Source organism: Cherax quadricarinatus, chromosome 33, assembly GCF_038502225.1.
Source record: "Cherax quadricarinatus isolate ZL_2023a chromosome 33, ASM3850222v1, whole genome shotgun sequence".
In the NCBI taxonomy this organism is placed as follows: domain Eukaryota; kingdom Metazoa; phylum Arthropoda; class Malacostraca; order Decapoda; family Parastacidae; genus Cherax; species Cherax quadricarinatus.
This window is the reverse complement of record NC_091324.1, coordinates 14,453,494-14,477,477: the sequence shown is the minus strand read 5'-3', so window position 1 is coordinate 14,477,477 and position 23,984 is coordinate 14,453,494. Positions and strand designations below refer to the sequence as shown.

The 23,984-nt window shown below is 39.6% G+C and overlaps 1 protein-coding gene across 1 annotated transcript in view; it reads right to left on the bottom strand.

Annotated features, from left to right (window-relative positions):
* The window catches only part of LOC138853543 (sphingosine kinase 1-like), a 74,059-nt gene extending 54,270 nt beyond the window's left edge, over positions 1-19,789 (bottom strand). Inside the window, exons 1-4 of the mRNA XM_070090843.1 lie at positions 19,216-19,789; positions 15,923-16,167; positions 15,162-15,277; positions 7,960-8,062 (exon numbers count right to left, since the gene is read on the bottom strand). Of these exons, the coding sequence (XP_069946944.1) occupies positions 7,960-8,062; positions 15,162-15,277; positions 15,923-16,167; positions 19,216-19,588 (837 nt within the window). The 5' untranslated portion in view covers positions 19,589-19,789. The remainder of the gene's footprint in view (positions 1-7,959; positions 8,063-15,161; positions 15,278-15,922; positions 16,168-19,215) is intronic.
* Between the last annotated feature and the right edge of the window lie 4,195 nt (positions 19,790-23,984).

Sequence of the window (23,984 nt, the reverse complement as noted above, 5' to 3'; positions counted from 1 at the left end):
TACACAATATTTAATGTGGCCCAGAGGCATATTATTACCATCAACATACCTTGTTCACTGAGTTTAATCATTTCTAACAACTACCTTTAGATGCCATCATAAACAAAAGGAGAAGTAATGAATAAGTCATGCTGAGAATTGTAAACAAAAGCCAGATGCAGATTCATACAGTTTTCTCTAATGCTCGACCAGAGAAAAAGAGAAAACGTAATGTTTTCCCTCCACCGACTACCACCCCTCGATGGCATATAAACATTGCATGTTTATACTATGCTATGTAACATGTCTCTTACATAATTTTGAAGAAAATATCATAGATGGATTAATGAAAATGTCTATATTAACATAAGACATTTAATGCATCCAAGAGTGATTATTATTAAATATACATAGCATATAAACACTGCATGTTTATACTATGCCATGTAACATGTCTCTTATATAATTTTGAAGAAAATATCATAGATGGACTAATGAAAATGTCTATATTAACATAAAACAAGACATTTAATGTGCCCAAGAGCGAGTCATGAAAGTATGAGCAGCCCATGTGGACGTGTCCGATACGTATGATTTCTGGATCAAGGTCCGATATCCAGAGCAAAATTTTGCACAAAAAATGCCTCTAAAACCAAATCATCTAATAACTGGGGCATGTGAAAACCGGGGTTCCACTCTGCAGCCTCTCCTCACTTAGCAATGTTTTGTTTACTGACGACTCTGATTTACAACGGGCTCTTTGACCAGTATGCATACCTAAATAATGTACAGGAAGGCCCCACTTATACGGCGGGTTAGGTTCCAGGCTACCGCCGTAAAGCGGAAATCGCCGTAAAGTGGAACACCCTTTTTTTCCACTTATAAATGCATACAAACACTAGATAACAAGTTTACACTAACATATATTAAGTTAGCAATAGAACCAGGCATCAAAAAACAATAAAAAGGTACAATACACACATAGTGCACTCATTACTTACCTTAAAATATTTATAGTCTTAATCTAGGGTGAGACAAGTAGTATTTATTGTAAGAAATCAAGTGTGGTATGTATTGTAATAGCCTCACCAGGCCACCCCACCCACACATACTATTCTATGATATTTAAGCATCCCAGAGCGATAAAATGTATATACAGTTCACTCATTACTTACCTTAAAATATTTGTAGTCTTAATGTAGGGTCAGGAGTAAGTAAATGAGATAAAACGAATAAATGAGAGAGAGAAAGAATGAATACATGAGAGGGGGCAGGCGCAGTTATGTAAACAAACCAGGGGAAGGTAAGTTTTGTAAACAAACGAAGTGTACACGTCTGGTTTGTGTACAAGTTACATTGTGTACAGGTTGTCTCTACATTGATACGGTAGAATTAATAAAGAAGAACACTCCCATTCTCATGTAACATCATTTTGAGAAGAAATGAAGCTCTGAGTGAAGGCAATGGATATAAGTCACACTGACTTTTTTGGGTTATCCTAGGTTCTCTACACGTATGTTGTTATGTATGATAATCTATGTAACTGTATTTGTGTATACCTGAATAAACTTACTTACATACGAAAGGAATAATTTTCTACAGTTACCCCCAGTAACACATTTACTCTTATGTTAGATTAGAGAAAATGTTATTCTTGGCGTCACTTGTACAAGTTATGTGGCTCCCACATCTTATATTTATGTTTATTTATTCTATTGTGGGGTGTATTTATCATCTTTTTATGTTATGTATCGTGTTTATTATATAATTTTGAAAAAAATATCATGGATGGATTAATGAAAATGTGTATATTACCGTAATATACGACATTTAATGAGACTCGGTATTGTTATTATCACCACTTGTGCAAGTCGTCTGCTACGACATCTCACATTTGTTTATTTATTCTACTGTGGGGTGTATTTATCTTATTTATATGTTATGCATCGTGTTTATTATATGATTTTGAAAAAAATATCATGGATGGATTAATGAAAATGTGTATATTACCGTAATATACGACATTTAATGAGACTCAGTATTGTTATTATCACCACTTGTGCAAGTCGTCTGCTACGACATCTCACATTTGTTTATTTATTCTACTGTGGGGTGTATTTATCTTATTTATATGTTATGCATCGTGTTTATTATATAATTTTGAAAAAAATATCATGGATGGATTAATGAAAATGTGTATATTAACGTAATATACGACATTTAAATGACTCGATGTATGTAAGTTTATTTAGGTACAGGTATACATAAGTATAATTATCAGAGTATATATAAAATATGAAATAACTTTTAAAAACATTTGAAATTTTGGAGTTTCCAGACAAAATGGAGAGACTTAGTGCTTACTGAGCTCATGGAGAATGTAAACAAACAGGGTGGGGCACGGTGACCGTATTAGAAAGTCAGGTGGGGGGAGCCGTATAGTGAGTTTTGGTCATAATTTGAAATGTCCGTATTAGCGGAACGCCGTAAAGTGAAACGCCGTAAAGCGGGGCCTTCCTGTATATTAGAGCTGATTTGCTCTATTGTGTTTATTACAATGTACAGTACACTACTGTATAAACATTTAAAAATATACCAGAAATGTTATAAATGGTGCACAGGTTACATTAAATCAGTATCAAAGATGGGTGACAAAAACCCACTACCATTACAGTATGCTCCTCACTTAGTGACGAATTCGTTTACCGACGTGGTATTAGGAACGAAACTCCATCATTAAGTGAGGAGAGGCTATATATACAAAATCAATATTTAATTCGAACTAACTATGATACATATATATATATTTTTTTTCAATAAGTCAGCTGTCTCCCACCTAGGCAGGGTGACCCAAAAAGAAAAAATCCTCAAAACGAAAATACTTTCATCATTCAACACTTTCACCTCACTCATACATAATCACTGTTTTTGCAGAGGCACCCAGATACAACAGTTTAGAAGCATATATAAAGATTTTTTTTTTTTTTTTTTTTTAAACAAGTCGGCCGTCTCCCACCGAGGCAGGGTGACCCAAAAAAGAAAGAAAATCCCCAAAAAGAAAATACTTTCATCATCATTCAACACTTTCACCACACTCGCACATTATCACTGTTTTTGCAGAGGTGCTCAGAATACAACAGTCTAGAAGCATAAACATATAAAGATACACAACATATCCCTCCAAACTGCCAATATAGATACATTATAAAAAGCGACCCGAAATAATATTATAATACAGTGGACCCCGGTTCACGATATTAATCCGTTCCTGAGAGCTCATCGTAAACCAAAATTATCGGAAAGCGAATCAATTTTCCCCATAAGAAATAATGGAAATCAAATTAATCTGTGCAAGACGCCCAAAAGTATGAAAAAAACTTTTACCACATGATATATTAAGTTTAATGCAATATAATAATTACAATAACAATAATAACAATAGAATAATCACAATAGAATAATTGACACTTACCTTTAATGAATATCTGGTGATGATTGATGGGATGGGAGGAGGGGAGAGTGTCGAAGTTTTTAATGTTTAGAAGGGGAATCCCCCTCCATTAGGACTTGAGGTAGCAAGTCCTTTTCTGGGGTTACCTCCCTTCTTCTTTTAATGCCACTAGGACCAGCTTGAGAGTCACTGGACTTCTGTCGCACAACATATCTGTCCATAGAGGCCTGTACCTCTCATTCCTTTATGACTTTCCTAAAGTGGTTCACAACATAATCAGTGTACAGGCTGCCAACACGGCTTGCAGTAGCTGTGTCAGGGTGATTTTCATCAAAAAAGGTTTGCACTTCAAGCCACTTTGCACACATTTCCTTAATTTCAATAGTCATTAGCACCCTTGGTCTCGATGGGTTGGCACTAGAAGCTTTCTTGGGGCCCATGGTGACTTATTTTGCAGAAACAAGCACCAAAAACAGTGATAATATGGATAATTTCTAAATAAATATAGAATGTACCGAATGTATCCTTAGATGCATGCACACTGGCTGGCTTGTAAACACTGGACACGTCTCGTACGAATCGTATCGCATACCGGGTTTTGTAACGGGAACCGAGGCAAATTTTTTGCGATATAATGCTTCAGATACCGGATTTATTGGATACCAATGGCTTCGCGAACCGGGGGTCCACTGTAATATATATATATATCTAGTATTAAGTCTAGTCTGCAATGCTTTATGTTTAGTCTGCCCGAACTACCTTGGCAAGATAGTGGCTTTCTTTGCACTTGCAAATCAACATTGTAATTAAACACTGTAAACTATGCATGAAATTAGACTCCTTATAACATTTCAGTCACACATTGTACACTTTGCAAAGAAATAAAAATTTGAATCTGAATTTGAATCATCCTGTAAAAATACATATACAAATAAAAATGCAATCTAATTTTATTAACTCCTGGCATCATTCCTCACTATGTAAGGAATGATAAAGTAAGATGAGAGTAACATGCTCCAGAGCCTTGAAGTTCAAGTGGTAACTGGTAAATTAGAGTGTACCATAGTGTGTTCATTTACCTTCCTTTAACACTACATGCTCTCTCAAAAAAAAAAAATGCCAAAACAATTAATTATTCTTAGTAATTTTCAACTTTTATCAAGAGGAAATAAGCTATGCAACATCAAGATATTTTTATTATTCAGACCTGGTCTGGGACTAAGAGGGAACAGCGAGTCCCAAAATTATCTATAGGCAATATTCTGTAGGCAATAAGTTATAGAATTGGCCTGCTAATTTAAGCACTACCTTATCAAGGGTTCAAATCCTATCAGTTCAATACAGTCTTTACAATTATTATAATGTTGCCAGTGAACTATTGTGTATTTTTGTAACTTTAGTTTACCTCAAGAGGGTTTCAAGGATCAGCACTCCCACAGCCTGGTCCCAGATCAGATTACAATTTCTTTAACTTTTTCTTTTAGAGCAATACACAAATTTCTATGAATTCACAAGAGAATTATAAATGACACTACTTCACATGTTCTACCCAACTGCAAAGGGATGCTGCAAGGCAGCATCCTAGGACCTCTCGTTTCTCATTTACATTAATGATCTACAAACTCGTCTCAACATCTTAAACCAGTTATATTCACACATGACAGTACCTTCATGATCTCGAAATTAAACCCAGTTAAATTCATCAACAAAATAACTAGTGGATGGCAATAAATAAACAATCATTACTCATAAAACCTACTGTATAATGTCTGGGAATACAACTAAAAATATTCACACCGAAAAACAAGAAGCAAAATTTTGGGATATTCACATGGACAGCAACCTTAAATTCAAGAAGCACATCCAGCACATACCTCAGAAAGTTTCCAAGAGTGGAAATTCATTCCAGAATATGCTGTACAAAAACCTATACTATTTACTCTGTCCTACTCTTTAACCTACCCTAATCTCATTTATGGTATATGTGCATGAAGATCCAAAATCAGTGATAATGGAATAAACCTCTGCCATCAGAATAATAAACAATCAATTCCAGGGAAAGAAAAAACTTCCCTCATTATTCAAAGATTTGAACTTACTTAACATAAAAAGAATCCACACAAACCCCTGTGAAACTTACATATACAGAACACTCAATAAAAATATTAATCCTGAGCTTAAACAATTAATAGAGGGATACAACAGAAGACACAGGCAAAAGAAAAAAAAAAATCTGTTGAATTTGATGTAATACTTCAGATGATGACCGTAATTATCTACTATGTCAATTGTACCTTAAACCATTAGTTTTGTTCATTTACTACCTCTACCACAATCTAAACCCCAACTGTAATCTAAGCCTCCACTGTAATAAGAACATAAGAACATAAGAATGAAGGAACACTGCAGAAGGCCTACTGGCCCATGTGAGGCAGGTCCAAGTCTCCTACTGGCTTAAGCCAATGCACCCAACCTAGTCAGGTCAGGTCACACTGACTTAAGGGAGGAACACGGCAACCGACCTGGTAGCACAAGCTATCAGGTCCAACTCACACCCACCCACATCCACTCATGTATTTATCCAACCTATTTTTAAAGCTACACAACGTTCTGGCCTCTATAACTGTACTCGGGAGTTTGTTCCACTCATCCACAACTATTACCAAACCAGTACTTTCCTATATCCTTCCTGAATCTGAATTTTTCCAACTTAAAACCATTGCTGCGAGTCCTATCTAGGCTAGATATTTTCAGCACACTATTTACATCCCCTTTATTTATTCCTGTCTTCCATTTATACACCTCAATCATATCCCCCCTAATTCTACGTCTTTCTAGAGAGTGCAGATTCAGGGCCCTTAGTCTATCCTCATAGGGAAGGTTTCTGATACATGGGATCAACTTTGTCATCCTCCTTTGTACATTTTCCAGAGAATTTATATCCATTCTGTAATACGGTGACCAAAACTGTGCAGCATAATCTAAATGAGGCCTAACCAAGGATGTATAGAGTTGAAGAACAGCCTGAGGACTCCTATTATTTATGCTTCTTGATATGAAGCCAAGGATTCTATTAGCTTTATTGCGAACACTTATGCACTGTTGTCTTGGTTTCAGATTACTGCTAACCAGAACTCCTAAATCTTTTTCGCAATCCATAATATTAAGATCTACATTATTTAGTTTATATGTGGCATGGTTATTGTCCTGTCCAACATTTAGAACTTTGCATTTGTCTATATTAAACTGCATCTGCCACTTCTCCGACCACTGCATCAGTCTATTCAAATCTTCCTGGAGTGCTCGAATGTCCTCGTCAGAATGAATTCGACGGCCTATTTTAGTGTCATCGGCAAACTTGCTGATGTCGCTCTTTATGCCCTCATCTATGTCGTTTATGTATATTGTGAACAGCAGGGGGCCCAACACTGAACCCTGTGGAACACCGCTCGTGACGCTTCCCCACTTTGATTTCTCCCCATTTATGCAAACTCTCTGCTGCCTATTTGTCAACCATGCCTCTATGCCACCTTATAATTAACAGAAAATGTAATTATGGAACTAGAGGAAAGGAGAACAACTTTGCCGTACCTACAGTCAGTGGTCAGGCTTCAAAGACATTTTTCTGTACAGTAATTAAAGAGTGGAAAAGACTGCCTGCACAAGTCAAAGCCTGTCATAGCATGAGCAAGTTCAAGAAGAGAGCCAAAATGTATCTCATGAATAAGGCTACAAGAAAGGGAGGAGAGTGATTTCTTGTATAACTAACATATATATACTATAATCTGATCCTGTCTTTAATGGCAATGAAAATGACTAATTTTACCTCTCCGCTAGTATAGCTTCTTTTATCGTAACTGCTTTTACGTTGTTAAGATACTTACTTGTTTTTAACTTTTAAATACATACTATAAATAATACATATCACAGGGACCCCAATGGAAATAAGCCACTTTGACATTTTTGGGTTATCCTAGGTTCTCTACACATATGCTGCTATACATGATAATCTATGTACATGTAACTGTATTTGTGTATACATGAATAAACTTAATTACTTAATTATTCATGCTAAACTGTCACACAAAGTCTAAATAAATTTACACACTAGTACTGTCTAGCAGTCTCCCCAAAATGCTTGGCATAACAAGGAGCTCTCCTTAAAAGATACAAAAGATGCAATCTCAGAACTGCATCAAATCTGTACACAAAATACTGTTAATTGCCTCATTGTAAAAACCATGTATGATATAAAAAACAAGGCTTCTTTATTTGTTTTTATTTGTGTGTGGATATATACAGTACTTCAAAAATATGCAAGTCATTGAAAAATCTTCTCAGCATGATTTATTTCAACAGTTATAAAGTGTGCACAAGCAATGTCACATCTCATGAAAATTATTATGGGTTACCTTACGTTACATAACCAAAACATAAAAAATAAGGTGACAAGACAAAGCTCAGCTGAGTTTATATTATCAAACCTGGCAAACAAAAATCACAAAATTAATTTAATAAAAATTTCTTACTTTGCCCTCTGCTGTGTGAATAATTGCTAAATCCATGGGGGAGAGGTGACCATAGACTATGTTGAGCGTAGACACCAAGACAGGGTTGGACATGTAAGGTTCACTGGGAAATGAAAGGGTCTGGTTAAGCATTTCTAACAATCAATGTAAAAGTAAAAGTAGGCTTAGACATTGATGTGTAATATTACATATTTATTGATGGGGTTGTAAAAGTAGTAAATGCTAGGGTGTTGAGGAGAGGGGTGGGATTAAGTTATGGGAAATCAAATACAAATTGGGAGTTGCCACAGTTACTCTTTACTGATGATACTGTGCATTTGGGAGATTCTCAAAAGAAGCTGCAAAGGTTAGCGGATGATTTTGTGAGGGTATGTAAAGGAAGAAAGTTGAAAGTGAACTTAGACAAGAGTAAGGTGATGAGGGTATCAAACAAGTTAGGTAAAGAAAAATTGGATATTACACTGGAGGGAGGAAGGATGGAAGAAGTGAATGTGTTCAGATATTTGGAAGCAGACTTGTCAGCAGATGGGTTTATGAAGGATGAGGTTAACCATAGAATTGGTGAAGAAAAAAGGGGTGGGTGGAGCACTGAAGTACCTGTAGAGACAAAGAATGTTATCCATGGAGGCAAAGAAGGGAATGTACAAGAGTATAGTGGTACCAACACTTTTTTATGAGTGTGAAGCATGGGTTTTAAATGCTGCAGCAAGGAGGCAGGAGGCAGTGGAAATGTTGTGTCTAAAGGCAATGTATGGTGTCAGCATTATTCAGAGAATTCATAGTGTATAAATTAGGAGAAGGGTTATTGAAGTGGTTTAGTCATTTAGAGAGGATGGAGCAAAATAAGATGACTTGGAGGGTGTGAGTGTGTTAGATAAGAGTGAATGGAGACTAATGGTTTTTGGGACTTGATGAGTTGTTGTAGTGTGAGCAGGGTAATAACTTGTGAAGGGAGTTAGGGAAACCGGTTAGCTGGACTTGATACCTGGAGGTGGGAAGTACAGCGCCTGCACTTTAAAGAAGGGGTTTGGGGCATTTGCTGTTTGGAGTGACATCTGAACTGTTATATCTGCATGCCTCTGAAAAGACAGTGATTACAAGTGAATGATGGTGAAAATGTGTTTCTTTTTTTTTAGGTCACCCTGCCTCTGTGGGAGACGGCCAGCATGTTAGAAGACAAACAAACAAGCAAGCAGGCATGCCTGCACGCACACACAGGCACGCACACATGCGCACGCGCACACTTGCATACACACACACACACACACACACACACACACACACACACACACACACACACACACACCCACACACACACCCACACACCCACACACACACCCACACACACACCCACACACACACCCACACACACACCCACACACACACCCACACACACACCCACCCACCCACCCACCCACCCACCCACCCACCCACCCACCCACCCACCCACCCACCCACCCACCCACCCACCCACCCCTGAGAACAGTGTTCCGATACCTTAGTAAGGAATCGTTCAAGACACCGTACACCGTGTGCATCAGGCCCATACCGGAGTATGCAGCACCAGTTTGGAACCCGCACTTGATCAAGCACATCAAGAAATTAGAGAAAGTGCAAAGGTTTGCGACAAGGTTAGTTCCAGAGCTAAGGGAAATGTCCTATGAAGAAAGGTTAAGGGAAATTGGCCTGACAACGCTGGAGGACAGGAGGGTCAGGGGAGACATGATAACGACATATAAAATACTGCGCAGAATAGACAAGGTGGACAAAGACAGGATGTTCCAGGGAGGGGACACAGAAACAAGAGGTCATAATTGGAAGTTGAAGACTCAGATGAGTCAAAGGGATGTTAGGAAGTATTTCTTCAGTCAGAGTTGTCAGGCAGTGGAATAGCCTAGAAAGTGACGTAGTGGAAGCGGGAACCATACATAGTTTTAAGACGAGGTTTGATAAAGCTCATGGAGCAGGGAGAGAGAGGACCCAGTAGCAACCAGTGAAGAGGCGGGGCCAGGAGCTAAGACTCGACCCCTGCAACCACAATAGGTGAGTACACGCACGCGCACACGCGCGCACACACACTAGTAGAATGGAAAAAGCCAAACTACAAAAGGGGGAAATACACAGGTATGAGGAACTTCCTGCAGGAGGTTCAGTGGGAAAGATAATTGGTAGGAAAGTCAGTAAATGAAATGGACTACGTAACAACAAAACGCAAGGAGGCAAAGGAAAAGTTTGTTCCCAAGGGCAACAGAAATAATGGGAAGACCAAAACGAGCCCCTGGTTTACCGGAAGGTGTAGGGAGGCAAAAACTAAGTGCACTAGAGAATGGAAAAAGTACAGAAGGCAAAGGACTCAGGAAAATAAAGAGATTAGTTGAAGAGCCAGAAACGAGTATGCACATAAGGAGGGAGGCCCAGCGACAGTATGAAAACAACATAGCATTGAAAGCCAAGTCTGACCCAAAACTGCTGTATTAGCCATATCAGGAGGAAGACATCAGTCAAGGACCAGGTAATCAGGCTGAAGAAAGTAGGTGGGGAGCTCACAAGAAATGACCAAGAAGTATGTGAGCAGCTCAACACAAATTCTAAGGAAGTATTTACAGTGGAGACAGAAAGGATTCTGGGAAGACAGAACAGAGGGGTACACCAATAAGGGATGAAAGTTAAGACACATGTGCAACATCTGGATATCTTTATTGTAGTAGACGTTTCGCCATCCAGTGGCTTTATCAATACAGATTCTAGGACATAATAGGAAGACAGTAGAACTATATACAAAAGATGAGGTAATCAGTCCCTCGGCCTTGGAGTTAGTGTTCACAGCATCGTGGTGGAGGAAAATCTGGAGCAAAGACAAGAAGACTGGCGGTTTATATAGGCCTATATAAACGCCTATATATACGCCTATATAAACCACCAGTCTTCTTGTCTTTGCTCCAGATTCTCCTCCACCACGATGCTGTGAACACTAACTCCAAGGCCGAGGGACTGATTACCTCATCTTTTGTACATAGTTCTACTGTCTTCCTATTATGTCCTAGAATCTGTATTGATAAAGCCACTGGATGGTGAAACGTCTACTACAATAAAGATATCCAGATGTTGCACATGTGTCTTAACTTTCATATTGTCGGTATTTTATACCTTTCTTGCACACCAATAAGGGATATACCAACAAGTGTTGAATGAAATACACACAACCGAGGAGGTGAAGCTGCTAAGTGACCTTGATACCTCAAAGGCGGTGGGACCGGACATCTCTCCGTGGGTCCTTAGAGAGGGAGCAAAGACACTGTGTGTTACTAACCACAATTTTCAACACATCCCTTGAAACTGAGCAACTACCTAAGGTATGGAAGACGGCAAATGTAGTCCCCACTTTTAAAAAAGGAGACGGAAACGAGGCACTAAACTATAGACCAGTGTCAGTGATGTGTATAGTATGCAAAGTCATGGAGAAGATTATCAATAGGAGAGAGGTACATCATCTGGAATGGAACAAGATTATAAAGGACAACCAGCACGGATTCGTGGAAGGCAAATCCTGTGTCACAAACCCGGAGTTTTATGACAAGGTAACAGAAGTAAGACATGAGAGAGAGAGAGAGGGGCAAGTTGATTGCATTTTCTTGGAGTGCAAGAAGGCCTTTGACACAGTTCTTCACAAGAGATTAATGCAAAAGCTAGAGGATCAGGCACATATAATAGGAAGGGCACTGCAATGGATCAGAGAACACCTGACAGGGAGACAATGAGTCATTGAACATAATGAGGTATCACAGTGAGCGACTGTGATGAGTGGGGTCCCACAGGGGTCAGTCCTAAGACCAATGCTATTTTTGGTATTTGTGAATGACATGATGGAAGGGATAGACTCAGAAGTGTCCCTGTTTGCAGATGATGTGAAGTTAATGAGGAGAATTAATTCAGATGAGAATCAGGCAGGGCTACAAAGAGACCTGGACAGGCTGGACATGTTGTCCAGCAACTGGCTCCTCGAATTTAACCCCGCCAAATACAAAGTCATAGAGATCGGGGAAGGGCAAAGAAGACCGCAGACTAATTATAGGCAAGGCGGCCAAAGACTGTAAACCTCACTCTAGGAGAAAGATCTTGGGGTGAGTATAATACCAAGCACGTCCCTGGAAGCACACAACCAGATAACTGTTGCAGCATATGGGCACATGGCAAACCCGAGAATAGCGTTCCGATACCTCAGTAAGGAATCGTTCGAGACTCTGTACACTGTGTACGTCCAGCCCATAATGGAGTATGCAGCACCTGTTTGGAACCCACACCTGGTCAAGCAAGTCAAGAAATTAGAGAAAGTGCAAAGGTTTGCAACAAGGCTAGTTCCAGAGCTAAGGGTAACGTCCTATGAAGAAAGGCTAAGGGAAATCGGCCTGACGACAGTGGAGGACAGGAGGGTTAAGGGAGACATGATAACAACATACAAAATACTGCAAGGAATAGATAAGGTGGACAGAGACAGGATGTTCCAGAGATGGGACACAGAAACAAGGGGTCACAATTTGAAGTTGAAGACTCAGATGAGTCAAAGGGATGTTAGGAAGTATTTCTTCAGTCACAGAGTTGTCAGAAAGTGGAATAGTCTGGCTAGTGATGTAGTGGAGGCAAGAACCATACACAGTTTTAAGACGAGGTATGATAAAGCTCGTGGAGCAGGGAGAGAGAGGACCTAGTAGCAACCAGTGAAGAGGCAGGGCCAGGAACTGAGTACTGACCCCTGCAACCACAATTAGGTGAGTACACACACACACACACACACACACACACACACACACACACAGGATCCATACGTAGCTTTAAGAAGAGATATGATGAAGTTCACGGAGCAGGGAATGACCTAGTAGCGACCAGTGAAGAGGTAGGGCTAGGTGCTATTGTACTAGCCTAATTGTACTCACAATTAAGTGAGTACAATCAGGTGAGTACACACACACACAGGCCATTCCCCATTGAGGCAGGGAGGGTGACCCGAAAAAGAATAAACACTTTCATCATCACTCACTCCATCACTGTCTTACTAGAGGTGTGCCAATACTACAATTCAAAACTGAAACACATCTCCACACTCCTTCAGTATGAAGGCACTGTACTTTCCACCTCCACAACTTAAGTCCAGCTAATCGGTTTCCCTGAATCTTTTAATGAATGTTACCTTGCTCACACTGCAACAGGATGTCAATTCAAAGAAACCACTTGCCTCCACCCACTCTTATCTAACATGTTAACACATGCCTGCTGGATTCTAAGCCCCTTGCACATTAAACCTTTATTTACCCTGTCCTTCCAACATTTCCTAAAATGACCACTACTACATCTCCCCTACACTACAGATTTGTATGCCCTCTTAAGTCATCCTATTTTGTTCCATCCTCTCTAAATGTCTGAACCACCTCAACTCCTCCTCATCCCTCTGAATAATGAATAATACTTTTAGTAACCTTGCACCTCCTTTTAATCTCTAAGCTACAGATTATCTACATAAAGTTCACACCACACATTGCCCTCAGACACATTTCCACTGCCTCCAGCCTCCTCTTTGCTGCAGTATTCAAAACCCATGCTTCACATCCATATAAGTGCAGTCATACCACTATATTCTTATATATTTCCACTTTTGCCTCCATGGATAACATTCTTTGTCTCCACAGATCCCTCAGTGTACCACTCACCTTTTTACCTTTGTCAATTCTATGGTTTGCCTCATCTTTCAGACCCATCTGCTGATAAGTCCACTCCCTAATATGTGAATAAATTCACTTCCTCCATAATCAACTCCCTCCAATCTGATATCCAATCTTTCATTACCTAAATTTTTTTGTTCCACTCATCACCTTGCTCCTTCCTATGTTCACTTCTAATTTCTCTCTTATATACCCTCCCAAATTTGTCCATTAACCTTGGCAATGTCTCTTCAGAATCTCCCAAAAGTAGTGTCATCAGCAAAAAGCAACTATGACAACTCCCACTTGTGTTAGATTCTTTTTCTTTTAATCCCACACCTCTTCCCAACACTGAAGCATTCACTTCTCTTACAGCCCTATCTATAAATATTTTGAACAACCATGGTGACATCTATTATATAGTGGAACCTTGATTTTCGTCATTAATTTGTTCCAGAAAGTCTGACGAAAACCGAATTCAAAGAAAACTAAAGCAACATTTCCCACAAGAAATAACGTAAATCCAATTAATCCATTCCAGACACCCAAAAGTATTAACAAAAAAAAATTTTATAGAGAGTAACTATAATCTTACATACAGAAATAAATATAAAGGACTAATGAAATGGCTAAATGAACATTTAATATCACTCATACCTCGCATGTGGAAGACACGAGGAGGGGAGAGGGAGGAGGAGAGGTTATTGGTTGGAAGGGGAGTCCCCCTCCATAAGGACTTCAGGTATCAAGTCCGCACCTGGGGTTACTTTCCTTCTTTGTCTTTTACTGGCACTGGACCCCTGTTGCACAAAAAATCTGTCCAGAGAGGTCTGTTTCTTTAAGATTTGCCTAAATTGGGACAAGGCATTGTCAATGAACATGTTACAGACACGGCTGGCAACAGCTTTGTTAGGGTAGTGTTTCTCCACAAAACTTTGCAACTCACTCCACTTTGCACTCATCCTTAATCACTTCCCGAATATCCTGGCAAGATCGACCACACATGCCCCACTTTCGTACTTTGCTACGAGTTCTTTCTTGAATTTTTTGCGTTTCTCACCTTCTTTATCAAAGGCTGGGACTCGGAACTTTCTTTGGCCCCATGGTGGCTTATTTAGCAATAGCACTCAATAAACAAGCACAAAAAACAATGGATTATTATGAAATGTCTTGGATGAATGCACAGGGTAAGGCTCACTCGACAAGAAACAAAGCCAGGCTGACTCAGAACATGTGGGATGCTTTGTGTGGGCGTGGGCAGGTGAACAAGTTCTGTACAGCAGACCAACGAAAACTGGGACAAAATTTTGACGAAAAAAGTTGACGAAAACCAAATTCGATGAAAACCAGGGCAAACAAAAACCAAGGTTCCACTGTACTCTTTAAACATTACTGAAAACAAACAGATTAATGAAATTTAAAATAAAGCTATGATTTATACTATTCAAAAATCAAATATTTTCTGATCATTTAAAGTGCAGTACCTTAAATGTACCTTACACTACTTACTTCAGCCAGTGTGCTAAAGATCTTGCCAAGCCATTGCCTGATCCACCAGGAATAATGCCAACTGGAAATCTGATTGCTTGCTCTGAGTCTGATCTTCTCAACAGTCCATTGTACACCTGTCATGAGGAATACTACTTTTATGATGCATTCTGTGCAACAAGCATTTACAGTCTACTCTAAAAGGAGCAAACACTCAAAAGAAAGGGATAGCTTATTTTACATTATTATCATCATTATTATATTCAGGTGAAAGCAACAAACCCACAGATGACTATACAGCAGCTTCTGCATGGCAAAAATTATTGGTTTTGTAAATACAGTAAACCCTCAATTTAATGGACCCCAATTTGATGGAATTTGGAAATACAGGACAAAATTTAAAGGGTGAATAGATTTGGAAAAAAGGAAAAAGTCTATTGGCTAAAGAATTGTCTGTTACTGTTATAATCACAGCAAAACAATCTCTTATTATCTATCACAATAACCACTACCAGCCACCTGCTCCACCTCATTTTAATCCATCAAATCAAGGGTTTACTGTAGTACACTATATTATAAACCCTGCAATTTTTTTTTTTTTTGAGACAGAGAGAAAAACAAGACATACTAAAATTAGATTAATAAAATTAGCTAACTTTAAATTTCCTCGGTGGGATGCGGCCAGTGTGTTGAAAGAAAGAACTTTAAATTTATATATTAAATTATGCATTTGTTCTTTAAACTATCAGATTACTGTACTTTAAAATGCAAGTCTTACAAACCTCAAAGAGGAGTCCATCCCCAGAGAGAATGACAATTCCAGAATACTTGGTGAGGTCAAGAGATTGTACTATCTCAAGTGCATGGTTGGGCCTCTCTGTTATTATAACCTCATGAGCTACCTCTGCCTCACCAAGCACTGATGCCACTTGCTTCTTGTATATTTGGTGAGCTTTTCCATGTCCCGAATTTGGGTTGATAAGTAAAAGAAGTCTCTTGCTCTTATCTATCTGGGGATTTGCAATACCTATAGGAAAAACAATACTGGTTACTTCAAAATATACACCGTAGTGCTTACATAAAACAATACAATATTATGTATATTTTTATATGAAAATTATTACAGTTCAGTTAACAAAAACACATAAATAGAATTTCTAAAAATTAAGAAATAATAATTGCTAGCTATAATGAAAAATATTAGTGTTTAATTAAACTGTTTTATTGTAACTGATTAAATTTCATAAATATACTAATGAAATAAACAGCATGTACATGAGACACAGATAAAGCTGAGATATAAGACACATGTGGGCTGTGTATACTGTACACCCATATGACAGAGCATAAGCAACAGAACAAGCAAGGGCTAAAAAAGCAAAAGCAAAAGGAAAAATGCATACAAAAGAAGCAGCAGCAGAATTAGAATAATTATAATCAGCAGGAGGAGTAAAAGCATAATTAGAATAATCATCATTATCATCAGTATCAAAAGCATTATTAGAATAATTATAATCATCAGCAATGCAACTGCAGAATTAGAATAATTAACATAATCAGTAGTAGCAACAACAGCAGCATTAAAAACTATGAGAAACAGTAACAGCAGAATTTGGGAATAGACCTTTCACTGATTTCCACTGAAAGGGGGATAGAGGTTGTCCACTAAGTTCTACTAGGGGAAATATCTTCTGAATTCAAATGGGTTGGAAGTCTGTGCACAGAGTTCCACTGGTTTAAGGAAAGGGCCTTCAACACTTATACACAAAATTCTACTTTAGACTGGGTTTAGATCATCCACAGAGTTCCACTGGAAAGGAAGGAAGGAAGGTTAATTCTCTCAGTTCCATTAGAAGGGAAGACAAACTCGTCAAGTTAAGATCAATTAACCTAGTTTCACTTTGGGGATGGTCATTTAACCACATTTCACTTCAGAGGGAAGGTAAATTAACCTAGTTTCACTTCAGGGGGGGATGTCAATTAATCTAGTTTCACTTCAGGGGAAAATAAATTAACTGAGTTCCACTTCAGAGAGAAGTCAACTCAAAGTTCTACCGGAGGAAAGGTTATCCAAACAAATATCTTATCTACCAAGTTCCACAGAGTGCGCAGAGTTCCAGTAGAGGGAAGGTTATCTACAGTTCCACTGGGAAGAAAGATCCGAGTTCCAGTGGGGAGGATGCCCATAGAATTCCAATGAAAGAGGAAGCCTACCAAGTTCTACTGGAGAGTTCATTGGGTTCCAATGGGGAAAAAAAAGTTCACTTGACTTTAAGGGGAAACGTCAACTGAGTTCTATTAGAGAAGAGGTGATCCACTGAAATGCACTAGAAAAAATGTCACCCAAATTCCACTGGGATGTGGGTGTATTATACTAGGGCATACAGAATGTAAGAGTTATACTGGGATCCACTGTGATGTGTTATACTGGGATCCACTGTGATGTGTTATACTGGGATCCACTGTGATGTGTTATACTGGGATCCACTGTGATGTTTTATACTGGGATCCACTGTGATGTTTTATACTGGGATCCACACTGATGTGTTATACTGGGATCCACTGTGATGTGTTATACTGAGATCCACTGTGATGTGTTATACTGAGATCCACTGTGATGTGTTATACTGGGATCCACTGTGATGTGTTATACTGGGATCCACTGTGGTGTGTTATACTGGGAGCCAGATCCACTGCGGAGTGTAATGCTGGGATCTACAGACAGTCATGTTGTGACTGGAGGTCTACTGGGTTCCACTATGGGATAAGATTTATTGGGTTCCATGCAGTTCAACAAGCTTCACTACAGGAAAAGTTCAGTGGATTCCACTGGAGGGTGGAGGTTCATTGGGTTCCACTGAGAAAGAAGATTAACTTGATTCTATTGCGGAGGTGATCTAATGTTGAACATCAACTGGGTTTCACTGGGGTGTTAAGGTTAAGGATTCCACTAATTAGATAAAGGCTCAGTGGATGCAATGTATTTATAGTGGTCCAATGGGTTCCACTCAATGGATAGAGGTCCAGTAAGTTCCACTGGGAGGGGATCCACTGGAGGAAGGAGGTTCATTATGCTGCACTGGAGGAAGTTCAGTGGGTTCCACCAGGTACACTGGGTTCCACTTAGATGGTTCACTAGGTTCCACTGGGGAAGGGGTATCACTAGACTACACTGGGGAGATTCACTGGGTTTTATTATGGATAGCTCCACTGGGAAAAGGGGTCCAATGGAAGAAGAGATCCACTGGAGGAAATGAGAAAGATGCTTATTAGGGTTAGTCCACTGGAGGAGTCATGTCTACTAGGAGATCTGATATCTACATTCCCTAGGGAAGGTCCACTGAAGGGAGGTACACTGAGGGATACACAATGGGGAGGTACCTTGGGAAATATAGCTAAGGGGAAAATACACTGGGGTTAGGTCCAATGAGGGAAAATATACTGGGTTCCACTACATGAAGATCCACTGGGTTTCACTAAGGGAAAGGTCCAATGGGTTCTACTTGAGGACAGGCCCACTGGGTTCTGCTAGGTTAAAAGTCCACTGGATTCCATAACGAAAAAGGTCCACTGGGTTCCACTAAGAGAATAAGTCAACTGGATTCCACTAGGGCAAAGGTCAACTGGATTTCACAATGGGGAAGTCCAGTGAGTCGCACTGGAGGTGAAGGCTCACTGGATTCCAATGTAGGTGGAGGTTAACTGGGTTCCACTAGGAAGGGGGAAGGGAGATTCACTGGATTGCACTGGGGAGGTACACTAGGTTTCCCTGAGAGATACACTGGGTTCGACTGGGAAGGTGGTCCACTGGGTTCCAATGGAGCGTACATTGGTCTACAATGCGATGATCTAGTGGGTTTTACTAGAGGGGAAGCTTACTGGAACACATTTTTTTTATTAAATCTATGATGTAGCGGCAAATTCATATGTCAAACTGCCTGAGGAATAGAAGGCGATCAGGTTCGATCCAAGGAATGGGAAGGCAGCTCCAATTCCCTGGATCAAGAGGGTTCGTCGTCCTCGGGAGGGGTACGAAATTATGCAAATTCACCGTGATATAAAAATGCCCTCTCACCGCAGTTCCGTATCGTCTGGTGAACAGCGGTTCTCCATCCATTCGCTATCTCCAAATTCTTCTCGAAAGTGTCTTCCTTATCTACCTCGAAGGATAAGGAGACTCTCGTCCTCTTCTTGCCCCTGTCGTCCATGGGATAGGCGAAAACGGTAAAGAAAGCCAGGTGTGTCCTTGGTTCCTGGGGACCTGCCTTCATGCACAGGCATCCCACCAGCTCCGACGCCTTCAACACTCGTTTCTTAGCGGTGTTCCGTCCGTGGCACACCGTCAGGCCATTCTCGTCTAACCGCACGTCACATGGATCGCCTTTATGTCGGTATTGTCTGAATTTGTCTTGCAGCGGGAGGACCAGCGTCGTAGATGCTCCCTCCATGCTGGGTGTCGTGCTACTGAGCTAGCTCGCCTGGCTGCCACTGGACCTGCTCAACCCCCCGAACCCCTCGAACTTTACCTTTGAGAAGTGGTACGAAGACATTATTTTGCAAAGCAATCCTCTACTCAAATCCAACGTATCGCTCGATGAAGAGCTTTTCCAAGTAAAGTCGTTTACTTAAAAAAGCTCGCCACCTAGAGAAACACTGTCTTTATGCAAAGATTTGCTCCACAAATAGCGTCTTCTTGCCAGACTTGTCAGCAGTTGTGTTATCCCGTAACATGGAGTTACGAGTCCTGTGAAGCAAACAAAGCAGTGAGTTGAGCAACATCAGCTGTCCTCAGGGGAGGGACCTTGACGCTGGTGAAGTGCTCTTGATCTAGGAATTGGATCTGTGCTTCGGTTCCCTGAATTAAGCCTGAATACCTTCCATCCCCATCCCACATGCGCTGTATAATCCTATGGGTTTAGCGCTCCCCCATAATTATAATAATATAAGCTGTCCAACACACTTATGTATGTATATACGTATAAGTAAGTTTATTTAGCAACATGAACTCAAAATTACAATTATAATACATAATGTAAATTACCTAGAATAACCCCAAAAAAGTCAAAGTGACTTGTTTAACCGGAGTCCTTGATTTATATACTGATTTAGAATTTAGATTTTTTATGGTATTGTCTCTTTTAGAGCTCCAACATTTGGTATTAACGCCAAAGGGCTGAATTGTGTAAAATATTAGTAAGTTTATTTATGCACAGGTCCACATAAGTACAATTGTCATACATAGTATAAATTACCTTGGGATAACCCAAAAAAAAGTCAGTGACACGTGTTCTCCTATACTATCTCATTTTGAGAAATAAAATATTTTAAAATAAGATTAAAATAAGTACAAATTAGGGAAACTTCCAGTAAAAGAATCATTTTTGCGTTTGAATCATAAATTGTACGGATCCGTATAACAAAATTTTGTCACCAATCTTTTTTTTTTTTTTTTTTTTTTTTTTTTTTTTTTTTTTTTTTGAGCTGTCACTCGCAGGAGGAGCAGCAGGTGCGCAGTAAACTAGTTACTCAGGAGAAACCACCAAGCCTAACCTGGACGTATATCAACGGTAGAATATATTGACAAGAAAGTGAATAAGACACGATATGCAAGTTGTGGCATTTTACTGAGAAAATATTTCATCCACCAGGGACTTGCTCAATTCACCAGATGATAAAATCCCTAGTGGAGGAACGTCTCAACAAAATACCGTATTTGTGTCTTATTCTCACATAAAATAAGAAAAGAGCACTGCAGTAGGCCTATTAGACCATTCTAGGCAGGTCTAACTCACAATCAATTACATCCACTTTTATACCTGTCCAACCTATATCTAAAGCTCTGGCCTTAATGAAGCTCCCTCAGAAATTATTCCCTTCCTTTTGATTATAATAAAAAAATCAGAGATTATTCCATCCATCTGCGACTCAGAATGTGCAACTATTACAAGTGGTGTACCACAATGGAAATAAATGGAATAAAATACCGTCACAATGGAAGTATAAACACATAAATACAACGTTTCGTCCACACAGTGGTCAGGTGGAGGACGCTGCATTCTCCACCTGACTACATCCTATAAATATTCACGTACCTTTCATCCAGGTAGATATGTTTGTGACTTGATAAAAACCACTGTGTGTGCGGAACGTTGTCAGTAAAGGATCACATTATACTGCTTATGTGTTTATACTTCCGGTGTACCACAGGGGTCATTATTAGGACCCCTTGTTTCCGATCTACCTAAACTACATAGATGTGGGAATAAACAGCGACATAAGACAGCTTGCCGGTGACACTAACAGAGGCTAAAGGATGACCTGGATAGGTCATCCTTTAGCAAAATGAAAGGAAAAGACTTGGTAGGAGATGCAACATCGCCCCAATGAAAAGCAGAGGCGCCACAAGTACGCTAAGAGACAACATAATAAAGTGTCAGGGGTCCAAGACTGTTCGACTGCCTATCAGCATACATAAGGGGGATTACCAATAGACCCCTGGCTGTCTTCAAGAAGGCACTGGACAGACACCTAAAGTCAGTATCTGACCAGCCGGGCTGTGGTTCGTACGCCAGTTTACGTGAAGCCAGCAGTAACAGCCTGGTTGATCAGGCCCTGATCCACCACGAGGCCTGGTCACAGACCGGGCCGCGGGGGCGTTGACCCCCGAAACCCTCTCCAGGTATGTGGCCAGAGAAGTAGCAGATGTAGTTCAGTGCAGACAAATCCTAGAAAAAAAAATAACTACCACTTATAAGGTAAATAATGAATGCGAAAAAAAGATTTAGGAGTTCTGGTTAGCAAAAAAAATCAAGGCAAGACAACAGTGTTGTAGTAAAACTAATAGCTTTCTTCGTTTCATATCAAGACGTTAAAAAAACAAAGGTTAGTGCTACTGCCAGCCACGAGGAAAGTGCAGAAATTTACAACATTCCTTGGTGTGCCTGTGATATTGTATTTGGGTGAGACAGCTTGGACTCTGACCTCACGTATGTCATGTTATAATAAACGCTTACATTTTTTTTTTGTTTGTTAATCCACTAGTAGGTTCACAAGTCCTTCCGGCCGCAAGCCCAGGTCCTCCAAGCCCTACCGTAGTTCTTAATTAGCACATGGCCTTACACCCAGGTGTAATATGGAGGGAAGACTTGGCTGGTTTTAGTGTCTAGCAAAATTTATATTTCCATCTCGTGTGTGGGAAGTAGTTGCAAACAGTGCAGTCACTCCTGAGATATGCTATGTATTTGTATTCTGCCAAGCTACAACTGATGCTGCTTTCATCTTAGCTTTTCTGTTTATCGCATTAATATATGTTTTACTATATAAATCTGATAAATATGCAGAGTGATGCTTGGTTTTTCGTCTAAATGCATCAATCTATAACCCACTATGATAACATGAACGTAGATAAGTATGTTTATGGAGCAACTTGCAATGTGAACAGACTGACTGATGTTGTAGTGGCCAGGCTTAGGCTTGGTTACAAGTACTTCTGGCAGTTTGGGAGACACACAGATGATGATCAAACTAAATGTAAATTATGTGATCAGGCATATGGTCACTCTCTTGAACACTATGTGCTTAATTGTCCACTTATTGAGGAATACAGAGACAGACAGTATAATAACCTATGTGACATGTCAAGATATCTTATTAATGAAAATAAGATACCAGATATACTAAGCAAATTTCCTAAATTTGCTTGTAACAGATAAGTGAACTATAGATATGTAGATATAAATCCATATGTATTCCTGTTAACCCTTTGGGGCCTAGTTCCTAGGCCTTTTGTGTATCCATATGCTCTCGCGCTACCGTCCACAGGATGGATATGGGGTGCACAATAAACTAGCCACTTCGGTGGCAAAATCTAAAATCTAATCTTCAGGTCTCTTCAAGGAGGAACGGTTCCTTGGTACCCGTGAAGAGCTCTTGACCCAAAAATATGAGCTACCCACCCCTTCCTTGGATTAAGTCTGAATACCTCCCATTGCCCAAGCGCTGTATAACCACTACGGGTTTAGTACTTTATCTTAGTAATGCCATTACTTGCAATGAGTTAGGTAAGGGCTAGGTTTAAACACTATCGATTGAATTGTAATGGGTTCAGGAACTGGACCTCAACATTATAATTACATTAGTAATAATCTATTTACATCAATAATAGGTTTTCTTGCAAAATTAATGAATAGAAACTATTATTACATATATAAACATTTCTCTCGTCCACTGGACAAATGTGCGTCGATTAGTTTGGTTTGAGGCCCGACCAACAAGCATCCTTGCATTCATATACAGGATAAATCATGCTATACCTGGAGGGTGTTCCGGAGGTCAACGCCCCGCGACCCGGTCCATGATCAGGCCTCATGGTGGATCAGGGCCTGATCAACCAGGCTGTTGCCAATGGCCGTAAACTGACGTACAAACCACTAGAAAACATCTTATCTCCCTGATAAACCCCATCAACTAACTACACGAATACCACCTGGTGGTTCACACTTACACTCACTCACCCATTTGACCATAAACAGAAATATTAATCCCAATCTTAAAATAATGAATCCTATGATACTCCAATACTGAAACTATGTACTGTGCCAAAACAAAAGCATTCACATTGCTAAACTCACAAACTAGTATTTAGTCACTTAGCCATAATACCAACTTACCTCATAATTTGTAATATTTTAAAATAAAGAATTAAACTAAGTCTGCCCGAAATGCCTAGCCATGCTAGGCGTTCTAGTGGTACACTCTGTAATCATTATTTAACTACATGTAAAACACACAACAACCAAATTCTGTAAATTCAACATTGTAATATTTATAGAGAATAAACTTTGA